At 43.4% G+C, this 18,390-nt stretch overlaps 1 protein-coding gene across 1 annotated transcript; it reads right to left on the bottom strand.

The window, feature by feature from the left end:
- Nucleotides 1-13,433: 13,433 nt before the first annotated feature.
- LOC120685154 (laccase-15-like) lies at nucleotides 13,434-16,807 on the bottom strand. Its single transcript, XM_039966982.1, has 6 exons — nucleotides 16,691-16,807; nucleotides 16,411-16,562; nucleotides 15,143-15,390; nucleotides 14,913-15,029; nucleotides 13,820-14,821; nucleotides 13,434-13,573 (listed from the first exon to the last, which is right to left on the bottom strand). The coding sequence occupies exons 1-6, from the start codon at nucleotides 16,805-16,807 to the stop codon at nucleotides 13,434-13,436; spliced, it is 1,776 nt and encodes a 591-aa protein (XP_039822916.1).
- Between the last annotated feature and the right edge of the window lie 1,583 nt (nucleotides 16,808-18,390).

The raw sequence follows: 18,390 nt of genomic DNA, 5'->3' as shown, positions 1-18,390 counted from the left end.
CAGGACTTATAGGGATCGGGAGGTCCATGTCTTCCCAGCGTTCTTCAGTAATTCGGTCAACAAAGACTCTGGCGAATCCTTCAGGAATCGGCTGGCAATGTATTGTCCCGCCCTCTTCTTGGACTTCCGCATAACCCTCAGCACAAACTTTGACCTTTTTCCCATAAAGAACCAGAAGCTCACATTGGGTCCTAACGGTGATGTCGTCAATGGGGTCCCTCGGCCTGTCGGCACCCAAATTAGGGTGCTCCGTGGAAGCAACACTGCTACGACGCTGAGAAAGGGGGCTGATCTCCACATTGGCAGCTGGTTGGTCCGAGCATTGCCCAACTGCTGCCTCAAGTGACATTATCCGGTTTTCTAGGCTATAGATCTTCTCTGCCACTACTGCCTTGCTTCTGCATCGGCTTCGGTAGGTTTCGAGATCTCCGGAAAAGCCATATTTCCATGGAACTATGCCCACGCCTTGGGTCCGTCCAGTGTGTTCCGCATTCCCAAGAGTGTAAGTCAGCTCGTCATTCTCTCTGTTGGGCTGGAAGGTTCCTTCTTCGGTACGCCTCATTGCGTCCTCGAGTCTTTGGGCAGCCTCTCTTAGTACGTCGCTAGTCACAAACATTCCAGTGTTGGGGTCTAGTGTGCCTCCATGAGCATAGAAGTAATACCTTGCTCGTTTGGGCCAACTCAAGGTCTGCGGTACGATTCCTTTTACAATTAAATTATTTTCCATCTTTTCCCATTTCGGAATAGCAACCTTATAACCTCCAGGCCCAAGTCTATGGAAGTTTTTCTTTTTGCTAGCATTCATTTTGCCTTGAATCGAGGCTGCCATGCTGTCAGCACTGTGTTTGTAATTCACGAATTCATTCCACCACTCTCGTTGCTTCTTCCAGACTTTATCAAAATATGGTGTGAGGCCCTTGTTGACAAAGTTTGCCACCAATTTTTTCTTGAACGAGCCGAACTGAGTTGCCATCTTCTTAAATGCCCATCCCTTTACTTTGTCAGCTTTGCCTGGGGGAAAGTTGAAGTGCAACGACACCTCTTTCCATAACAATTCTTTCTCTGAATCTGGCACGATATCTTCAGGTCGGTCAGAGACTTTATTTCTCTTCCAAAGCTTGTATTTTATGGGGACGGATTCCCTAACAAGATATCCCAATTGATTTACAAATGTCGTCTTAATTTGACCAGGGGCTAGTGGCTCGCCGGTTGCTTCGTTGATCTCCGTGATGGTTGTACATCCTACCATCTTCCTCTTGGAGCCACGTTTCCATTTAGGCTTCGTCGATCCAGATGCCTGAAAGAATCGCAAATTTATCAAGCGGTTTGCTAGCAACTAATGGACGTCGCGGCAGGTATGCGTAACCTGCATAACCCGCAAGCAAGGGTTCCAGATCGAAAATTATCATGATTTTAGGTAACTTATTGACTGAAATGTTCATAAGAATTTTTAGCTGGAGCATGACTGCTTACACAAGGACTGAAATCATCAACAAAGCTAGCAACAAAACACAAATAGTTCGCAGCTGGGCTGCATGTGTCACAAACAATATCTTGCTCCTAACATATATATTGAGAAATCGTTTATCCTGATGCCTGAAAGAATCACTAAACTTTTATACCTCTGCTTCCTCGACATTTTCTTCTTCCTCCCCACTAATATCTTGGTCCTCGTCGCCATGATAATGCAAGTTTAAAAATTGGCTGCCATCGTTCTCGTCATCAAACTCTGGAGCTACGTACGCAGTACTATCACGAATGAGGTCGTGCATTAACTCGTCTTGGTTGTCCGTAGGATCCATTTCCACTACCTGAAACAATAAAAAAACATTAAGTATTTTCTAGTACTAATAAAATGTACATATTAGCAAAAATATTGTACACATGTTTATATTCATAAATGCTCACATGGTTATTTAGATCCAGAAATCAAAACACCAAGGCAATCATAGCAATCATACAGAGAAATCGAAAAATAATCCGAAGCCTAACTATGAGACTAATAAGCTAAAAGAGCAAGCATGAGACTATGAGACTATGAGTCAAGATCACAAGTTGAATTTGAAACAGTCGCAAAGAGCGAAGCTTTCCGCCCAATAGGTAACGGTTGGGACACCCATTCTCACTCAGATGTTCACTCCACTCCTATGATCGATTTCAGTAACTGGAGTTTCATGTTGATCTCTACCAGGTCCGAAGTGTCCCTTGAGCTGACAGTTATTGTTCTTAGTGTATCAAGCTGCTCCCTCAAATGTTCCTATGTGTAGTTGCCCTGGTGGAAACAAGTGATAATTAAGATGATTTTAGATCATGCTACACAAATTATGGTTTCGAACAAAAGCACAACTAATCAGTAAATTGTTCTATAAACTGCCCGACGGGCTTGTTCATGTCCGCGACTAGCAGTTAGTTACTTCAACTAAATGCCCAGATGTTGAATTAACTTAATAATTGGTAAGACTGACTTCAATAATATTACGTGGAGGTGATTTGTACTGTAACATTATGATGAAATAGGCAAGATGAGTGCCCGTAGTGACGTGGTCCTGGAGATCAAGAATCTCACTGAGGTGAACTTCTAGGACAAGCTGGATTGGCTGGCATAGTTGGAGGATTCCGGACTGTAGACTCCGACGAATCGAAGGTATTCTGTTTATTATAATTTTTCAACTGATCGATCAGCTGCTAGCTCCTCCACCAGACATCAGCTCGGTGGTCAAACCTCAAGTGATCATCATCATTCATTCATCAACTCAACACTGACTGATTAATCACTACCGCAACAGACGTGATCAAGAATTGATCACGGTACAATAAACAGTATTATATATACGATCAAGGATTATTTGATTCATATAAACTACTAGAAGTTAATTATTGTACTACATACTAGTGCTAGGGTAATTGTGCAATGTGGGGGAGCTCTCATGGAGCTACATGTTTTAAGGCAGCTTTCCATGGAGTCAACCTGCTCTCATCAGTTGCATGCCATGCTATGTGTAGAATCTGTGTTTCTGCAAGTGCAAGTAATGAATTATGATGATGTACTCCTACTTGTGTCCAAAGCATTGTCCCCTTTACTATTTCAGCCAACGGATGATACATATACTAATATACTATCTACTAGTAGATGCAGGATTTCTGGGATCCTTGTGACTGAAATATACTAATATACAGTGACAATAATTCTCAATAGCATGTTAAACCTGAACATCAGGCGTGAGATTTTTATGCTTTAAGCTAGTGCGGTAAAGAAAGGAAAAGAACAGCATCTGTTACTACCTAGAAGTCTGATTTGGAAAAGGAAGAAATCACGATCAGGCGTCTCTTGGACACTGAAGATTCAGGCCCACAGTTCTACACTTCTACTGCTCCATTCACTAGATTTAAATGATGAGGAAATACACAAATGAAGTAATTGTCGGTGCAAGTTCAACAACACATACTCATGTCAAAGCAGTAAGATCCAAGCAAGGAGGGACGAATTCCAGTAACAACACATACAGCAACATTTTCACCTGATGACGACGAGGCTGGGGCGCGGCCTTGGACGGCGGGGGCAGGGCGGCGTTGGGGACGCGCGAGGGATGCGCGGCCGGCACGGCGTGCCGGGCCGGGGAGGTCGACGGGGACCCGCGCTGGCGCACGCAGGCGAAGGCTGGCCGGGGATCCACGTGCGGCCGCGGGGGTGGGGGCAGTGGCGCACGGGGCCGGTGAAGGGCGGTGTCGGGGGCGCCGCGCAGGAGACGAGGTAGTGGCGGCGCGCGCACGGGGCCGGGGTAGGGCGGCGTCGGGGTGCTGAGGACGACGAGGTCGGGGCGGCGTGCCGGACCGGGGAGTTCGACGGCGAACCGCGGCGGCGCACGCGGGCGAGGGCCGGCCGGGGATCCACGCGCGGCCGGGGGCGGGGGTGGTGCGGCGGCGCACGAGCGCGGGCGAGCGAGCAGGGGGCGAGGGCGGGGCAATGACGACGTCGATCTAAATTCTGTGATTTGGGGGAGAGAAGAAAAGGGATTTGTTGGGAAGGTTAGTGCCGGCTGGTCTTACCAGCCGGCACTAACATGCCCCTATGACATCAGCAAGACAAGTTAGTGCCGGCTAGTAATCCTAGCCGGCACTAACGTGCGTACCAGCCGGCACTAACATGCCCCTATGACATCAGCGAGACAAGTTAGTGCCGGCTAGTAATCCTAGCCGGCACTAACGTGCGCACGTTAGTGCCGGCTAGGATTACCAGCCGGCACTAACTTGTCCAAACTGGCGGGAAAGAAAATTTGGCCGCGCCAATTCTCTTTTACACAAAATTTTTAATATTAGTAAATGTATTCATAATTGGCTTAATAAATAGATTAATAAATTGAAAATTGATATCATAATTTTTTAAGTATATTGTTAATTATATCTACACAATAATAATAGTAATTGAAGTAAATTTACAAATATGCAACCATTATCAATTATGTGTAGCGTATAGGGTTTATATGTGTATATATTTCTGTTATTCATAATAAATCGAAAACATTTCATTTTGATCCATGCAAAAATATTCAGAAAAAATTTCAATAGTAGCATATACAATGATGTAATCAATTCGCATATTACTTGATTATTTGTTTGTAATTTAATATTTCAATGCTTCTAGTAATGCAAAATTAGTGAATGTAAATAATATTTATATCATGCAAAAATATAATATTATCTGAAGATGATATTGTGTCCTAATTGGATGAATAGTATCGAGAATTGAGACAAATACGACGCGGTGCGTTACATTACATCACTTAATGAGAAAATACAATATATAATTTATATAAAAGTACTACTCATCATCATTATCTACTGGAACATTGATAATCTTCCTTTTGACGAAAGTCCCTTGGACGTGATCACGGTGTAAGGCGTGTCTTCTTTGGATAAGAGGATGCTGGGGTCAACATCAACTGAGAATGGAGGAAGGTCATCAATCTGGTCATAATCTTCCGAATTGTCCGAAATATTCTCGACTCCAATAATTTTTCTTTTTCCTGGAAGAACTATGTGCCGTTTCGGCTCATTTCCAGCCTTGTCTGCTTGAGACGTCTTATCCGACTTCTTCTTCGGTTTGCTCGACATGTCCTTCACATAGAACACTTGTGTCACATCCTTGGCTAGAACGAATGGTTTATCTTTATATCCAATCTTTTTAAAATCGACTATGGTCATCCCATACCGGTCCTTCGTTACGCCTCCTCCAGCCACCCATTCGCAACGAAACAGAGAGACAACTATGGGTCCATATTCAAGTTCCCATATCTCCTCTATGACACCATAGTAGTTGTTCTTTTCTCCATTACTGTTTACTATACACATACGGACACCACTGTTTTGGTTGGTGCTTTTTTATCTTGAGCTCTCGTGTAAAATGTATACCCATTGATTTCGTACCCTTGGTATTGCTGGACGGTTATTGATGGTCCCCTGGCCAGCCATTGAAGTTCTTGATCAACTGTGTTGTTGCCCAATAATTTTCGTCTGAACCAGCCGTCAAAAGTTTTTATATGTTGGCGTGTAATCCAAGCAAAATTCTTCTGTGGATTTTCGGACCGTATAATATTCATGTGCTCATCAATATATGGAGCCACCTTGGATGAATTCTGAAGAACCGTGAAGTTTGCTTGTCTGAATTCACTACAAGAGATGTTCATATTACATTTCTTTCCTAGTGTGCCTTTTCCCTTTAGTCGCCCCTCATGGTGTGACACGGGGAGCCCAATCGGATTGAGATCAGGAAGATAGTCAACGCAAAACTCAATGACCTCCTCTGTTCCATAGCCCTTAGCAATGCATCCTTCTGGGCGAGAACGTTTGCGCACGTACTTCTTCAATACGGCCATGAACCTCTCGAAAGGGAACATATTGTGTAGAAAAACAGGACCCAGGATAGTTATTTCTGTCACAATATGAACTAGAAGGTGTGTCATAATATTGAAGAAGGAAGGTGGGAAGACCATCTCGAAGCTGACAAGACATTCGACAATGTCTTTCTGCAGCTTTATTAGATTATTTGGATTAATTGCTTTTTGCGAAATTTCATTCATGAACGCACAAAGCTTTACAACTGCCAATCTCACATTTTCCGGTAGAACACCCCTCAATATAACCGGAAGTAATTGTGTCATCAGGACGTGGCAGTCATGGGACTTCAAGTTTTGGATTTTCTTCTCTTTCACATTTATTATGCCCTGTATATTTGAGGAGTACCCAGACGGGACCTTGATACTGTTCAAGCAATCGAACATACTTTCCTTCTCCTCTTTGCTCAGATTATAGCTGGCAGGTTTTAAATAGTGGCATCCTTTGTCTCTCTTCTCGGGTTGCAAGCCTTGTCGTCCTGCTAGCTGCTGCATGTCGCGTCTTGCTTCCAATGTGTCTTTTGACTTACCATACACTCCCAGAAAGCCTAGTAGGTTCACGTAAAGATTCTTCGACAGATGCATCACATCAATTGCGTTGCGAACCTGTAAGACTTGCCAATAAGGTAGGTTCCACAATATAGACTTCTTCTTCCACATTGGAACATGTCCCTGATCATCCTTGGGAACAGGTTGGCTACCGGAACCCTTTCCAAATACTACCTTCACATCCTTGATCATCGAGAACACACGCTTTCCATTACGGAATAGAGGCTTAGGACGAGTTTCGGGCTCTCCTTTGAAATGCTTCCCTTCGGTTCTTAGGGGGTGATCGGTAGGAAGAAATCGACGATGGCCCATGTATACGCACTTCTTACAGTGTTTCAAATAAATGCTATCGGTCTCATCATAACAGTGGGTGCAGGCCATGTATCCCATGTTCGACTGTCCCGAAAGTTTTGCAAGTGCAGGCCAATCATTGATGCATACAAAAAGCAAAGGTCGGAGGTTGAAGGACTCCTGTTTATACTCATCCCACACACGTACACCTTCTTCTTTCCAGAGTAGTAAGAGATCATCCATCAAGGGTTGCAGGAACACATCAATGTCGTTGCCAGGTTCTTTTGGCCCTTCTATAAGCACCGGCATCATGATGAACTTACGCTTCAGGCACAACCAAGGAGGAAGGTTGAACATACATAGGATCACGGGCCATGTACTATGAGCGCTGCCAAACTCACCATACGGATTCATTCCATCCGCACTTAGAGCAAATCTTATATTCCTTGGGTCGTTGTCAAATTGAGGATACTCTCGGTTAAGGTTTCTCCACTGGGACCCATCTGCTGGGTGTCTGATCATGTGATCCTCCTTACGGTCTTCTTTGTGCCACCGCATCAACTTGGCGTTATCCTTGTTTTTGAAAAAGCGCTTCAGACGTGGTATTATAGGGAAGTACCACACCAATTTTGCGGGAACTCTCTTCTTTACCGGCTGCCCATCAACATCACCTGGATCATCTCGCCTGATCTTATACCGCAATGCGCTGCAAACAGGACAAGCTTCCAAGTTCTCGTATTCGCCGCGATACAGGATGCAGTCGTTAGGACATGCGTGAATCTTCTGCACGTCCAATCCAAGAGGGCAAACCATCTTTTTAGCTTCGTATGTTGTTGACGGCAGTTCATTACCCTCAGGAAGTATGTTCTTTACAATCTTTAATAGCTCACCAAATCCCTTATCGGTTACACCATTAGTTGGCTTCCATTTCAGCATCTCCAGCGTGGTACCCAACTTCTTTTGCTCTGGTTTGCAATTAGGGAACAACGGCCTTTTGTGATCCTCCAACATCTTCTCGAACTTTAATGCTTCCTTCACAGTCTCACTGTCTTTCTGTGCATCAAGCAACGCCTGACCTAGCTCGTCAGGTGGATCCTCTTGTGCAACATTTGCTTCACCCTCGTCCATTGGTTCATCTTGAAAGCCACCTGCTTCATGAACTCATGCCCAATCTGGAAGATTGTTATCACCATCGTCATCTTCTTCATTATCTTCCATCATAGCTCCAACTTCGCCGTGCTTAGTCCAAAGACTATAGTTACTCATGAAACCATTCAAGGCCAGGTGATTCCATAGAGTATCTCTTTTTCAGAATTCCTTTTTATTTTCGCAAACACTGCATGGACAACACATTAAACCCTTTGGTGACCTATTTGCCATTGCCGCTTTGAGAAAAGAATCTAAACCCTGAATCCACACCGAGGTGCTCCGGCTTCCGTGCATCCATTGCCGGTCCATCTGTACAAATTAAAAAAAAAAATCATGCTCATTATCCCTAAAAACAGGTTACTATGAAGTAATTCAAAAAAATATAAATGTGTCATAGACCACCTATCTAGTAAATTTAAACTAAATAGAAAAATAAATTGGCACAATAACATATACACATGTCACCATGAAATAATTCAAAAAAACTCATTCTAAATGTGTGATAGTCAAACTATATAGTAATCATTCTCTAAAAAGCAACAAATCAATTCTACCTTGCTCAAATTAATGAACAAATTAATAAATCATGCTCATTTTTCCTCATCCTTAAAATCCTTAAAATTTTGCATAATAACATATACACATGTCCCCGTGAAATAATTCAAAAGAATTACTCTAAATGTGTCATAGTCAAACTATCTAGAAAACCTTCTATAAAAAGTAACAAATCGATTCTATTTTACTCAAATTAATGAATAAATTAGAAAATTATGCTCATTTTTCCTCAACCTTAATATCACTATTTTCTTTATCTAGAAAGCATGAAACAAAGAATAAACACCGTGAAAGAAGAGTGGAAGAAGCTACTAACCTTTGGTGCACTTGGATGGGTGAAATCCTCACAAATTTGGGGGAAAATGGGCAGCACCTCCCCTCTAACACGCCACGAGAGAGAGGAGGAGCTCGGCCAAATGAAATGGTCGGGCTGGGGAAGGAGTGCCTGGCTTATACGGGGCAAGTTAGTGCCGGCTAGTGGATTTAGCCGGCACTAAGTGTGGACGTTTAGTGCCGGCTAGATTTACCAGCCGGCACTAACATGCAATTGACCAAGTTAGTGCCGGCTAGATTCACCAGCCGGCACTAACGTGTCTTTTGACCGTTGTGGCAGACGGGCTGACCGTTGGGGGATGGCACGTTAGTGCCGGCTGGAGTTTCTAGCCGGCACTAACGTACCCGCTTTGTACGGTTCATGCACGTTAGTGCCGGCTCCTATTTGACCGGCACTAACGTGCTGGTACCAATGTACCATACTCCAACAGTGATAGTATCATGAATGGATGGTCCTGTTAATTTGACACTAGTAAACTGACCAAGTATATATGTTGCTATTTGTTTGCTGCATGCACGCACACCGAGTTTGTGCCGTACGTATATGTGTAGCTATATGACAGGCAACGCAAACTTAAATGTATACTGTTTCAGCACTAGTCATACTTTCAAATTTTGAACATGTATGTGATGAAACCTCCCTTGCAAAGAAAATCGTTTGTGGTTTAGTCAATTAATGCAACAACCAGGCGCCACAAGATGAGCATGCACATGAACAAATTACAAATTGATCACAATCTAAAACAGACAGGTGTGGAATTATTTTAGCTGTTGTGACAAGTTATTATATATAATATATCTTACGACGGATGCAAAGACCAGGCGCTACCAGGTTAGCGTGCACAAACTATAAGTTACTCATCACAAGTTATCTCTGTGGGCGGCTGTCCAGGCCAACAACGGAATTCTTATTATTTGACTTGTCTGCAGCCTGTTTCAGGTTTCAACATCTGTCATTTGAGTTTTGACTCCAGCTAGAACTCAAACTTGAACTCGTTTTTTCTACTACAAGCAGCCATGCACAATATAATATAACCTCAGCTAGTACGAGCTGTGGATGTAAATTCAGCAAGTTATATATGCTTTTTTCCTTAGTAACTAGTTTTTTATTTTTTGTGAGAACTTTAGATTATGAGTAGTCGAGAATGTCGAGGTGAAAACAAGCAAGGACTATTGGAAAAGCATGTAGTAGAGATCTCAATACAGCGGCAGCAGAGAGCAAGATTATATTAGCCGGAACTGCGGTTAAATCCAATCTTAGACTCGGTCAAAGTCACCGTTATCTGCGTGGTTACTTTTTCTAGATCAGCCAAATATAATTAATGAACTCAGCAGGCGTGTGAGATCAGAAATTCACCTGCAGGTGGTAAAGATTGTTTGGATCACAAGAAACTTTAATGTAAACACTAATATCATATACATACTTTTGGGCAAAGTGCAAACTTTATTAGGTGAGAAGAAGCCCAATGCAAGTTCATCAGATGTCTTTTCTGAACTTTTGACCATGTTGAAATATTGACATTTGACAGGGTAGGAAGTAGGAACGAACCTCGTGCAGGTAGACTTGGCGTTAAGGATGCAGCAAATTGGGAAAAGTAACTAGGTTGTTTACCATATCCGTGCAACAAGCATATGCACAAAAAAATCGCATTGCTTGTCAGTTGTTCATGCTGAAAAGAAGATGCATACAATTTGGATACTCCTGCGTGCAACACATTGTTATTCTAACGGAAAGGCTCTTCGGAGACCCCATGTGAGAGAATCGCTAGATGATAGCCGTCGGCAACAGACTGGAGCGTGAGGTTTTACTCTCTTTTCTTCATTTCTTATCCCACCAATGCAAGCCAATGCAATTCGATTGAGAAGCCAATTCTTCTCCCATGGCGGTAGCCGCCTCATTGTCGACATCTATTACAAGTAGTTTTTTTTTTGATGAAACAGGAGAGGAACTCCTACTGACTATATTATATTAAAATAAGAAACAAAACAGAAGGGGACATCTATTACAAGTAGTTTATGCTACTTGAAATAATCGCATAGCATGACTCCTCGCTCGGACCATTTTCTTCCACTGTTAGAATACTTTTCGCTGTTTGTAGAACGTTTAATTTGTGTATCGACTGTTGCAACATCAGTTACACCGAAAAAAGTAAGCGGAAAATGTTCCGATAGAAGAGAAAAAAATGTTCGACCAAATGAGTAAGTGAAAAATGTTCTGATGAGAAGGAAAACAATATTCCACCACAGGCGGAAACCCATTTCAAACGTTGTGATTCACCATTGCCGGATTTCATAATATTGACATGCCTTCCACGGATTCTTGTCTTCCTCCCTAGTGCCTATAGTTCTGGCCTGCACGATCTTGCCTCTGTGCCACCGCCTTTTTACAGTGTACTCCATCTGTTCCAAATTGTAAGCCATTTCAACTTTTTTTGGAGTGTCAAAATATTTCAAGTTCGATCCAATTTATACAATAAAGTACTAGTATTTATGATACCAAATAAGAGTAATTAGATTCTTCATTAAATACACTTTCATAGTATATCTATTCGGTGCTATAAATCTGAAATATTTTCTATAATTTTGGTTAAACATAAAAATAGTTTGAGTTTCTTAAAAAGTTTGAATGAAGTGCAATTTGATACTGAGGGAGTAGTACACTAAGATATTAATCCTAATGTAGCATCAGGCGAGTGCAATGGGTCAAAATAACAGAGGAACATTTGTGTTCTTATCCCTAATCTGAAGTATTATTACATTTTTACTCTTGTTTAATTTTATAATTTTGTATTTTAACATAGTCAATAGTCAAAATAGGGTAAATCTCTAAATACCAAGGTTAAAATTGCATTAACTTATATAAAATAAAGTGCATAATCACGAAAATAAAAAAAAAGTCAATTCTCAGTTAAACTTCCAAGTAAGGGCAAGAACACCACAAAAATAGGGGTAAGAATCTTCTCCCAGGTTTGAAATATTTTTTTTGACGTGTTTTACGCTTTGGTACTGGTTGGTAAGTTACTTTTAGTACGAGTCATGCAACCGATACTCATCGAGACTTTTAATTTCGGTCAGTACTACAGAACACAACATTAGTCCCGGTTGGCAACTATATTTTATCCTGGACAAATGTGCCCAACATTTTTTATCCCGGTAGATATAGACTCGGGACCAATGTAATTTTTAGGAAACAAAAAAAAAAAAATCAGCCAGGTCGGCTCTCTGCACGTGCTTCTCCCCATTTCTAAACATTTCTCCAAAATAGCAATCACAAAATCAATTACAATCACAAATAAATCTATCACAAAATCAATCACATCCACAAAAGATTCATTCACAGATCAATCCCAATCATATATATACATATTAAAAAAAACTCAAGTTTGACAGGCCACCGCCGGATGCGCCGAGCGCCCTCGCCGGGGCTAGCTGGCCGCCGGCCGCGCCCTCGGAGCCGGGCAGCACCTCCCGCCGGAGCCAGGGCCACGCCAAGCTCACCAGGTACCCGCCCGCGCCGGTCATGGGCGAAGGCATCTCGCCGGCCCCGCCAGCGCCGGTGCCTGGCGGCGGCTCGCCGGCCCAGCTGGCGAAGGCGGTGGTGGTCGGGAAAGCTTAGGGAGGGAGGGAGGAAGGGGATCGGAGGAAGCCCTGACCGGCGGTGGAGAGATTTTGAGGGAGAGAGAGGAGGGGAGATGTGGCCTGTGGAGATAAATAAATTGATGGAGTCGGTTTTTGTCCCGGGTGGAGACTTCACTCGGGACTAAAAAGTCCCCTTTAGTCCTGGGTGAAGTCATCAACCGGGACTAAAACATTTGGTCCCGGCTGGTGACTCCACCCGGGATTAAACATGACTTTTTAGTCTCGGGTGAAGTCATCAACCAGAATAAAAAAATCTTTTTTTTTATCTCTCACCGGCCCTAGACTTTAGAACCGGGTCTAAAGACTTTATTGGTCCCGGTTTCAACCATAGCCGGGATAAATGTGTAGGATCAAAGCCCTGTTTTGTAGTAGTGAGTGGTTCAGTACCGGTTGCAAAATTGGTACTAGCATACCTTATAATCCGGTACTGATGGCCTATTTTCAAGTAGTGATCTTTTAAAGAAATTAAAAACTCTTATAAAGGCTAAAAACCTTTTTGACAAAGAGCGTTGTAATAATACTGATCAAAGGCCGTAACTTAGCTAGATGTTTATTTTTTTTACTGACGCCTTTTGCCATCAGATGTAATTGCTTGGTGATTTCAATCAACCTAGTCGCTGCAAGGTTTTCATAAGGATTGCTTGGCTAGGGTAGTATAAAAAACAATATAATGTCCAAACATCATGTAGACAGTCATATGTTCCTAAGATCACACTTTTACCGTTAAGAGAGCACATAAAGCATGGTCATATCACAACTAGCATGTTCTGATATAAAGGATCTTGAAATACAGATGTTGACGATTGAATACCGTAAAAACATACAAACTAAATGTATATGTATTAGCATACAACCTCCTGATTAACAATCTTTAGACCCAGCTATATTTTTGATATTTCATATCAAAATACATGGTCATCATTGTTTATTTTTGTGTCTTCTTTGAAAGCTAGTGCTTGGACCTTTTAGACTGCATCCATGAATAATACTACAATTTCCTAGGATATGGTAGAATTCATGTCATTCTTAGATATGGCGACATGATGGAAAATCCGCAGGTGGTGCCGGGAGGGATGTGTCCGTAGTTAACCCATCCTCTACGATGAACAATGCTACCATGCCCATCGTAAGATGAAACCCAAAATGACAATGCATGTACCATATACCTGTATACCATTACAAAAAGTAAAGTATTATATTAGATATTGGGGATGCTGCTTCAAAGCTAACAACAGAAAGTATGACGCACATCTAAACAGATCTGTAGATTAAATGAAATTTAATAGCTTCAAATTCAACAGAAAGTAAAGATTAAATAATTATCTTCAGAAGATTTGTTAATGTCCTCAAAGGTCAACCCTTGATAATTTTAGACTTTATCAGGAGAAAATTATTGTAAGTCCTATACGCACCTGGGTTATCTGCGACGAAGCGGATAGCGACCCACCCAAGCCTTGGGACATGCACGGTGTTCTTGATGGCTGGATTCACAAGGTTGTACCTTGCCACATCCCTCGCTGCATCATAGTTTCCTTCCCCCTGAGCGAGCACGAACACATCATGCCCATGTAGGTGCATCGGGTTCGACTCACTCTGCAACAGCGCGGTACCCTGGAACACCACCTCCACCACCGTGCCATGGCGGAAACGTCGTGCGAGTGCCGCCTTCGATGTCGGCTCCAGCTTCGCCTCCTTGGGTCCTGGTGGGATGAGGGCTGGGTCGGTGTAGTTAAACACCCGCGGGGCCTTGTCTGGGAGTTCTTGCAGCAGCATGTCCATGCGGTTGGTGTTGTGGTAGTGTAGCTTCAACAATGGCGTGGCTACCGCCGGTTGCTGGAAGGAGATGTTGTTCATGGTCGCCACCGTAAAGGTCTCATTACTCTGGCTCCTCTTGCAGGAGTGTCCTCGCCGGCAGACGGTGCCCAGACCGAGTGTGATGAACAAGCGCTCATCAACTTGTGTCGGTACCGGCGTGCGCTGATGAGGATGGTGTAGAAAGCCGGTCAGGTTGGCATGGAAGTGGAACGATGGCATCAGGTCATCCTGGTCAGGCATCTCAGGTGACACTGGAATGTAACCGGCGGGTGCTTGTACTCTGCGATACTGCACTACTCCTCTTGTGATCAATACCGGACTCTGCGGGTCTGGCTCTGGCGACTGGTTGGGCAGGGCTACCATGTAGTATCTGCCGGGAGCTGCGTCGGCGACCACAAGGGCATCCATCGTCTCGCCAGGTGCAATGGCGATGACATCTGTGGTGTAGGGGGTAACATAGTTGGCGTTTGAGGCAACCACCGTGAACTTGTGGCCGGCGATCTTCAAGTAGTACTCGGCGAAGAGCGCGGCATTGATTACTCGTAGCAGGTAGGTTTTGCCGGGTTCCACATCTAGCACGTATCCATCCTCAATGGAACCTGCAGATTTCAACTCAAGTGCAATGAACACAGAGTGTCTTTCGACATGGTTACATACTAACATGGAGATACATCCAAAGTAATTGATTACCAGAGCAGTTGTAGAGATCTCCAAGCTTTCCATTTATTGTCGATGCACCGAAGTAAAGATCGACGCCGTGTGCTATGCCCCAATCTGCACGTTCAAGGTCCATCTGCCACCACTCACCTGCCATTATACCAAGAACACAAGAACAAGAGTTTAGCCAGAAGCATAGCATGCCTGCTAGGTACTTCTACAACAGTGTCAAATTCGAAAACAATTCAGCTTTCATATAGAACCTAAAATGATGGGGATCTCCTTGTGAGGCTTTGGAAATGGATACGAGCTGGCCCCGTGTCTTGGCCGGATGACTAGAGCACCGTGCACGGTTGCCTGGAGGAAGGCAACATGAGCATGCCACCACAGTGTTCCTTCTTGCCCAGCAACGTTAAACTTGTACGTGAAGTTGTGGTTCGGTAGAATTGGGCACTGGGTGATCATTGGCACCCCGTCTGCCCAACAGTTGAGCCGCTGCTTCACGCCATGCCTGCATCGCAAAATATAGAAGAAGAGATTCAGAAAATAAAAATGAAACCTGATTTGCCATTTCTCAAGTGCCAGAAACTAACTTGTTTTTCAATCCTATCTTAGGCAGTCGCACTACGTATGTACTATATAGAAACTGCATTTAGTCCCAGTTGGGAAACCCCTGCATTCTGCAAGACTTGAACCCAAGACCTCTTGTCTTGCATGTAGCTTCTTTAGCATCCCCACACCTACACAATATGTGTAACTTTGGATGTGATACTATCCTTTTAAACTAACCCGTCAAGAACCCTTTAGTTTCGGTTGATAACCCCAACGGGGACTAAAGGACCCTTTAGTCCCGGTTGGTGTTACTAACGGGGACTAAAAGTCATCTGACAACCATAAAATTTAGACATAGGACTAATGATCTCATTAGTCTCGGGTCTAAACTCTACCGATGTCAGACCTGGGGCCACGGGATACCTGACGTGGCGCGGTCCTGTACGAGATATGGGATATGGGGCATGTCCTATACCCATAGGTCATGTAACTACTCGTATAGATTTCAAACTAGTCGGTATATATAGAAACCACCTTATCTCCCCGGGCTATATAAGGGCGGGCAGGGACTCTCCAAGGCAATCTATTCCCCTAAAATAATACAAACCACCACACAGGATGTAGGGTATTACACAACTCGTAGTACGAACCTATCTAAACCCTCGTATTGCTTGCACCATCGTGTTTCTGATCTCGGCGATCCCCTACAAACAATCTACTACCTTATATTAGGGTATACCTAGGTAGGCTAGCCGGTAAAACACCGACAACCGATACAAAAGAGAGGGATGGATGTGGGTTTCTCTACTAGTGTGTATCAACGCTGAAGTATATTTTAAGCACTTACACACCGTCGAGATCATCCAAACGTGGTGAAATTTATGTTTTGTTTTCTACCATGGTGAAAAATGTGTTGCTAGAACGGTAATGGTTAGGTTGTTTTTATTTAATTTGTGACAACCAAAGGATTGGCAATTACCAGTGGATTGTTAAGTCATAGGGTGACTTGTTGACCACATGAACGGTCACCGAATCTCCATCTGTGACCTCTATCGCTGGCCCTGGGAACTGCCCGTTCACCAAAGTGACCAGCGTCTCGTTGCACAAGTGCGTCATTTTCACCTGGCTCACCTACATACATGCATATTCCAACAAATAATCAAGCGTGCAAATGTAATCTTCATTGTCTTTCCTGAATTTTGTACGGATTCTGATGAATGTTACGTGGAGTTGAAACCATGGATGCTCATCATGCTTACAATAAAGGTGTGTTCGACGACAGCAGCCATGGCCGCTGGTGGAATAATGGCATGGAGGAAGATGACAGCAGCAATGGTGATTGCAGTGGACGCGTCAGGCAAGCTCCAGCACTTCATTGTTTGCAAGTTTATCTGGTTTGTTCGATCTGCAGTATACTTCTTTGCAGTACTGCATACATGTCTATATATAGTACTTCATGGTAGGTATAAGTGGTCAATTAGCGGCTGTGTTTGACAAACTACTAAAATAATAATAAATGTCTATCGTGACTTTATAATTGTTTGCAGCGTTGACGAAGATCCTGTAACCCTACCAAACGAGGATTTTTTTTCCTTCTTTATTTTAGCATGCAAACAAGCTAATGCTAGGTTGGCAGACGCCGTACAACACAAGGAGTTGCCTGTTGGATTGGCATATCCTGACTAGGTGTGATTTCAGATTGATGCATATGCAATGTTGGATTAGATAATTGTAAAGGTAGAATCAATTAATGATCATGTTAATCTTGCCATGTATTAATGATCATGTTAATCTTGCCATGTAACCTGGTCAAGTATAATGCAGACTTAACTATATACTGATTCAGTCAGCACTACAAATGCTTTCAAAAAATTTTAATCTGTGGTGAAATTAATCTTCCTTGAAAAAGATCATTTGTGGTTAAATAAATAAATTTGATTTTTTTTCTTTTTGATAAATTTGATAAATATGTGTCATTTCTAGGACCCATCGGGAAATTGGTGCTAGAAATGAACCATTTATAGAACCGATCATGTAGCACTAAAGCCCGGTCCTGGAATTCTTTTTTCACCAGCCCTGTAAACACATTTTGGCACCGTGTTAGAGAAAACAGTTCAACCCTAGGACATATTATATATTTTTTACAGGAAAGTCCAATTTCCACCCTTCAACTAGCTCAATAGTTTGATGATCAACCTTCAACTACAAAACTGAACACCAGGAGCCATACAACTATCCATACCAGTTCGTAAAAGTGCCGGAATGCTTACACTACACTTACAATGAAAAGAGATTATCTTATTTCTTCTTATGAAACCTACGGTCCCTAAAGTTCATGAACCGGTGAAGGAGATAAAGAAGCAGTAAGCTTCTTTGCCATATGCTTTTGAAAAAGTGATGCAATGTCTCCATCCCTCTTCATTGTTCATGGAATTTACAGAAACATAAAATACATCAATGATCATTAATCAACCCATGTATGATGTAGTCTCATTCCTCAAGTCTTGCATCTATTAATCCACATGACATCAATTATCATTTATTGATCTACTGATCTACTAATCTACTGGCTAGGGTTAATAAGGGAAATGGAGATTTACTTTTGACTTTGCCGGTTAGAGGATGGGGCGGGCCGGTGCCAGACGAACTGGCAGAGCCTCTATTGTCTGGGGGCAGGCCAGCGCTGGCGGCACTGTGGGCTGCAGCAGCCGACAGACTGGCCAGGCCACAGGTGCGGCGAGCCGGCGCTTGCAGTAGATCCGGTGGGTGCGGCTGGTGCCTGGTGGTGAGCCGCGAGCAGTGCAGCCGAGGAGAGGGAGTCGGGCAGGCCACTGGAGTCGGGGGTGGATCAGCGGAGGCGGCAGTGTCCGTGTGAGGACCCGAGGTGCGGGCGGAGGTCGGATCGTTTGGGGCGTCCACGTGACGGCGCGACTGCACGAGGAGCCAAGGCGCATGTCGG

The sequence above is a fragment of the Panicum virgatum genome, chromosome 8N (genome assembly GCF_016808335.1).
Source record: "Panicum virgatum strain AP13 chromosome 8N, P.virgatum_v5, whole genome shotgun sequence".
In the NCBI taxonomy this organism is placed as follows: Eukaryota; Viridiplantae; Streptophyta; class Magnoliopsida; order Poales; family Poaceae; genus Panicum; species Panicum virgatum.
The sequence above is the reverse complement of the archived record's forward strand: the minus strand, read 5'-3'. Positions and strand labels throughout refer to the sequence as shown.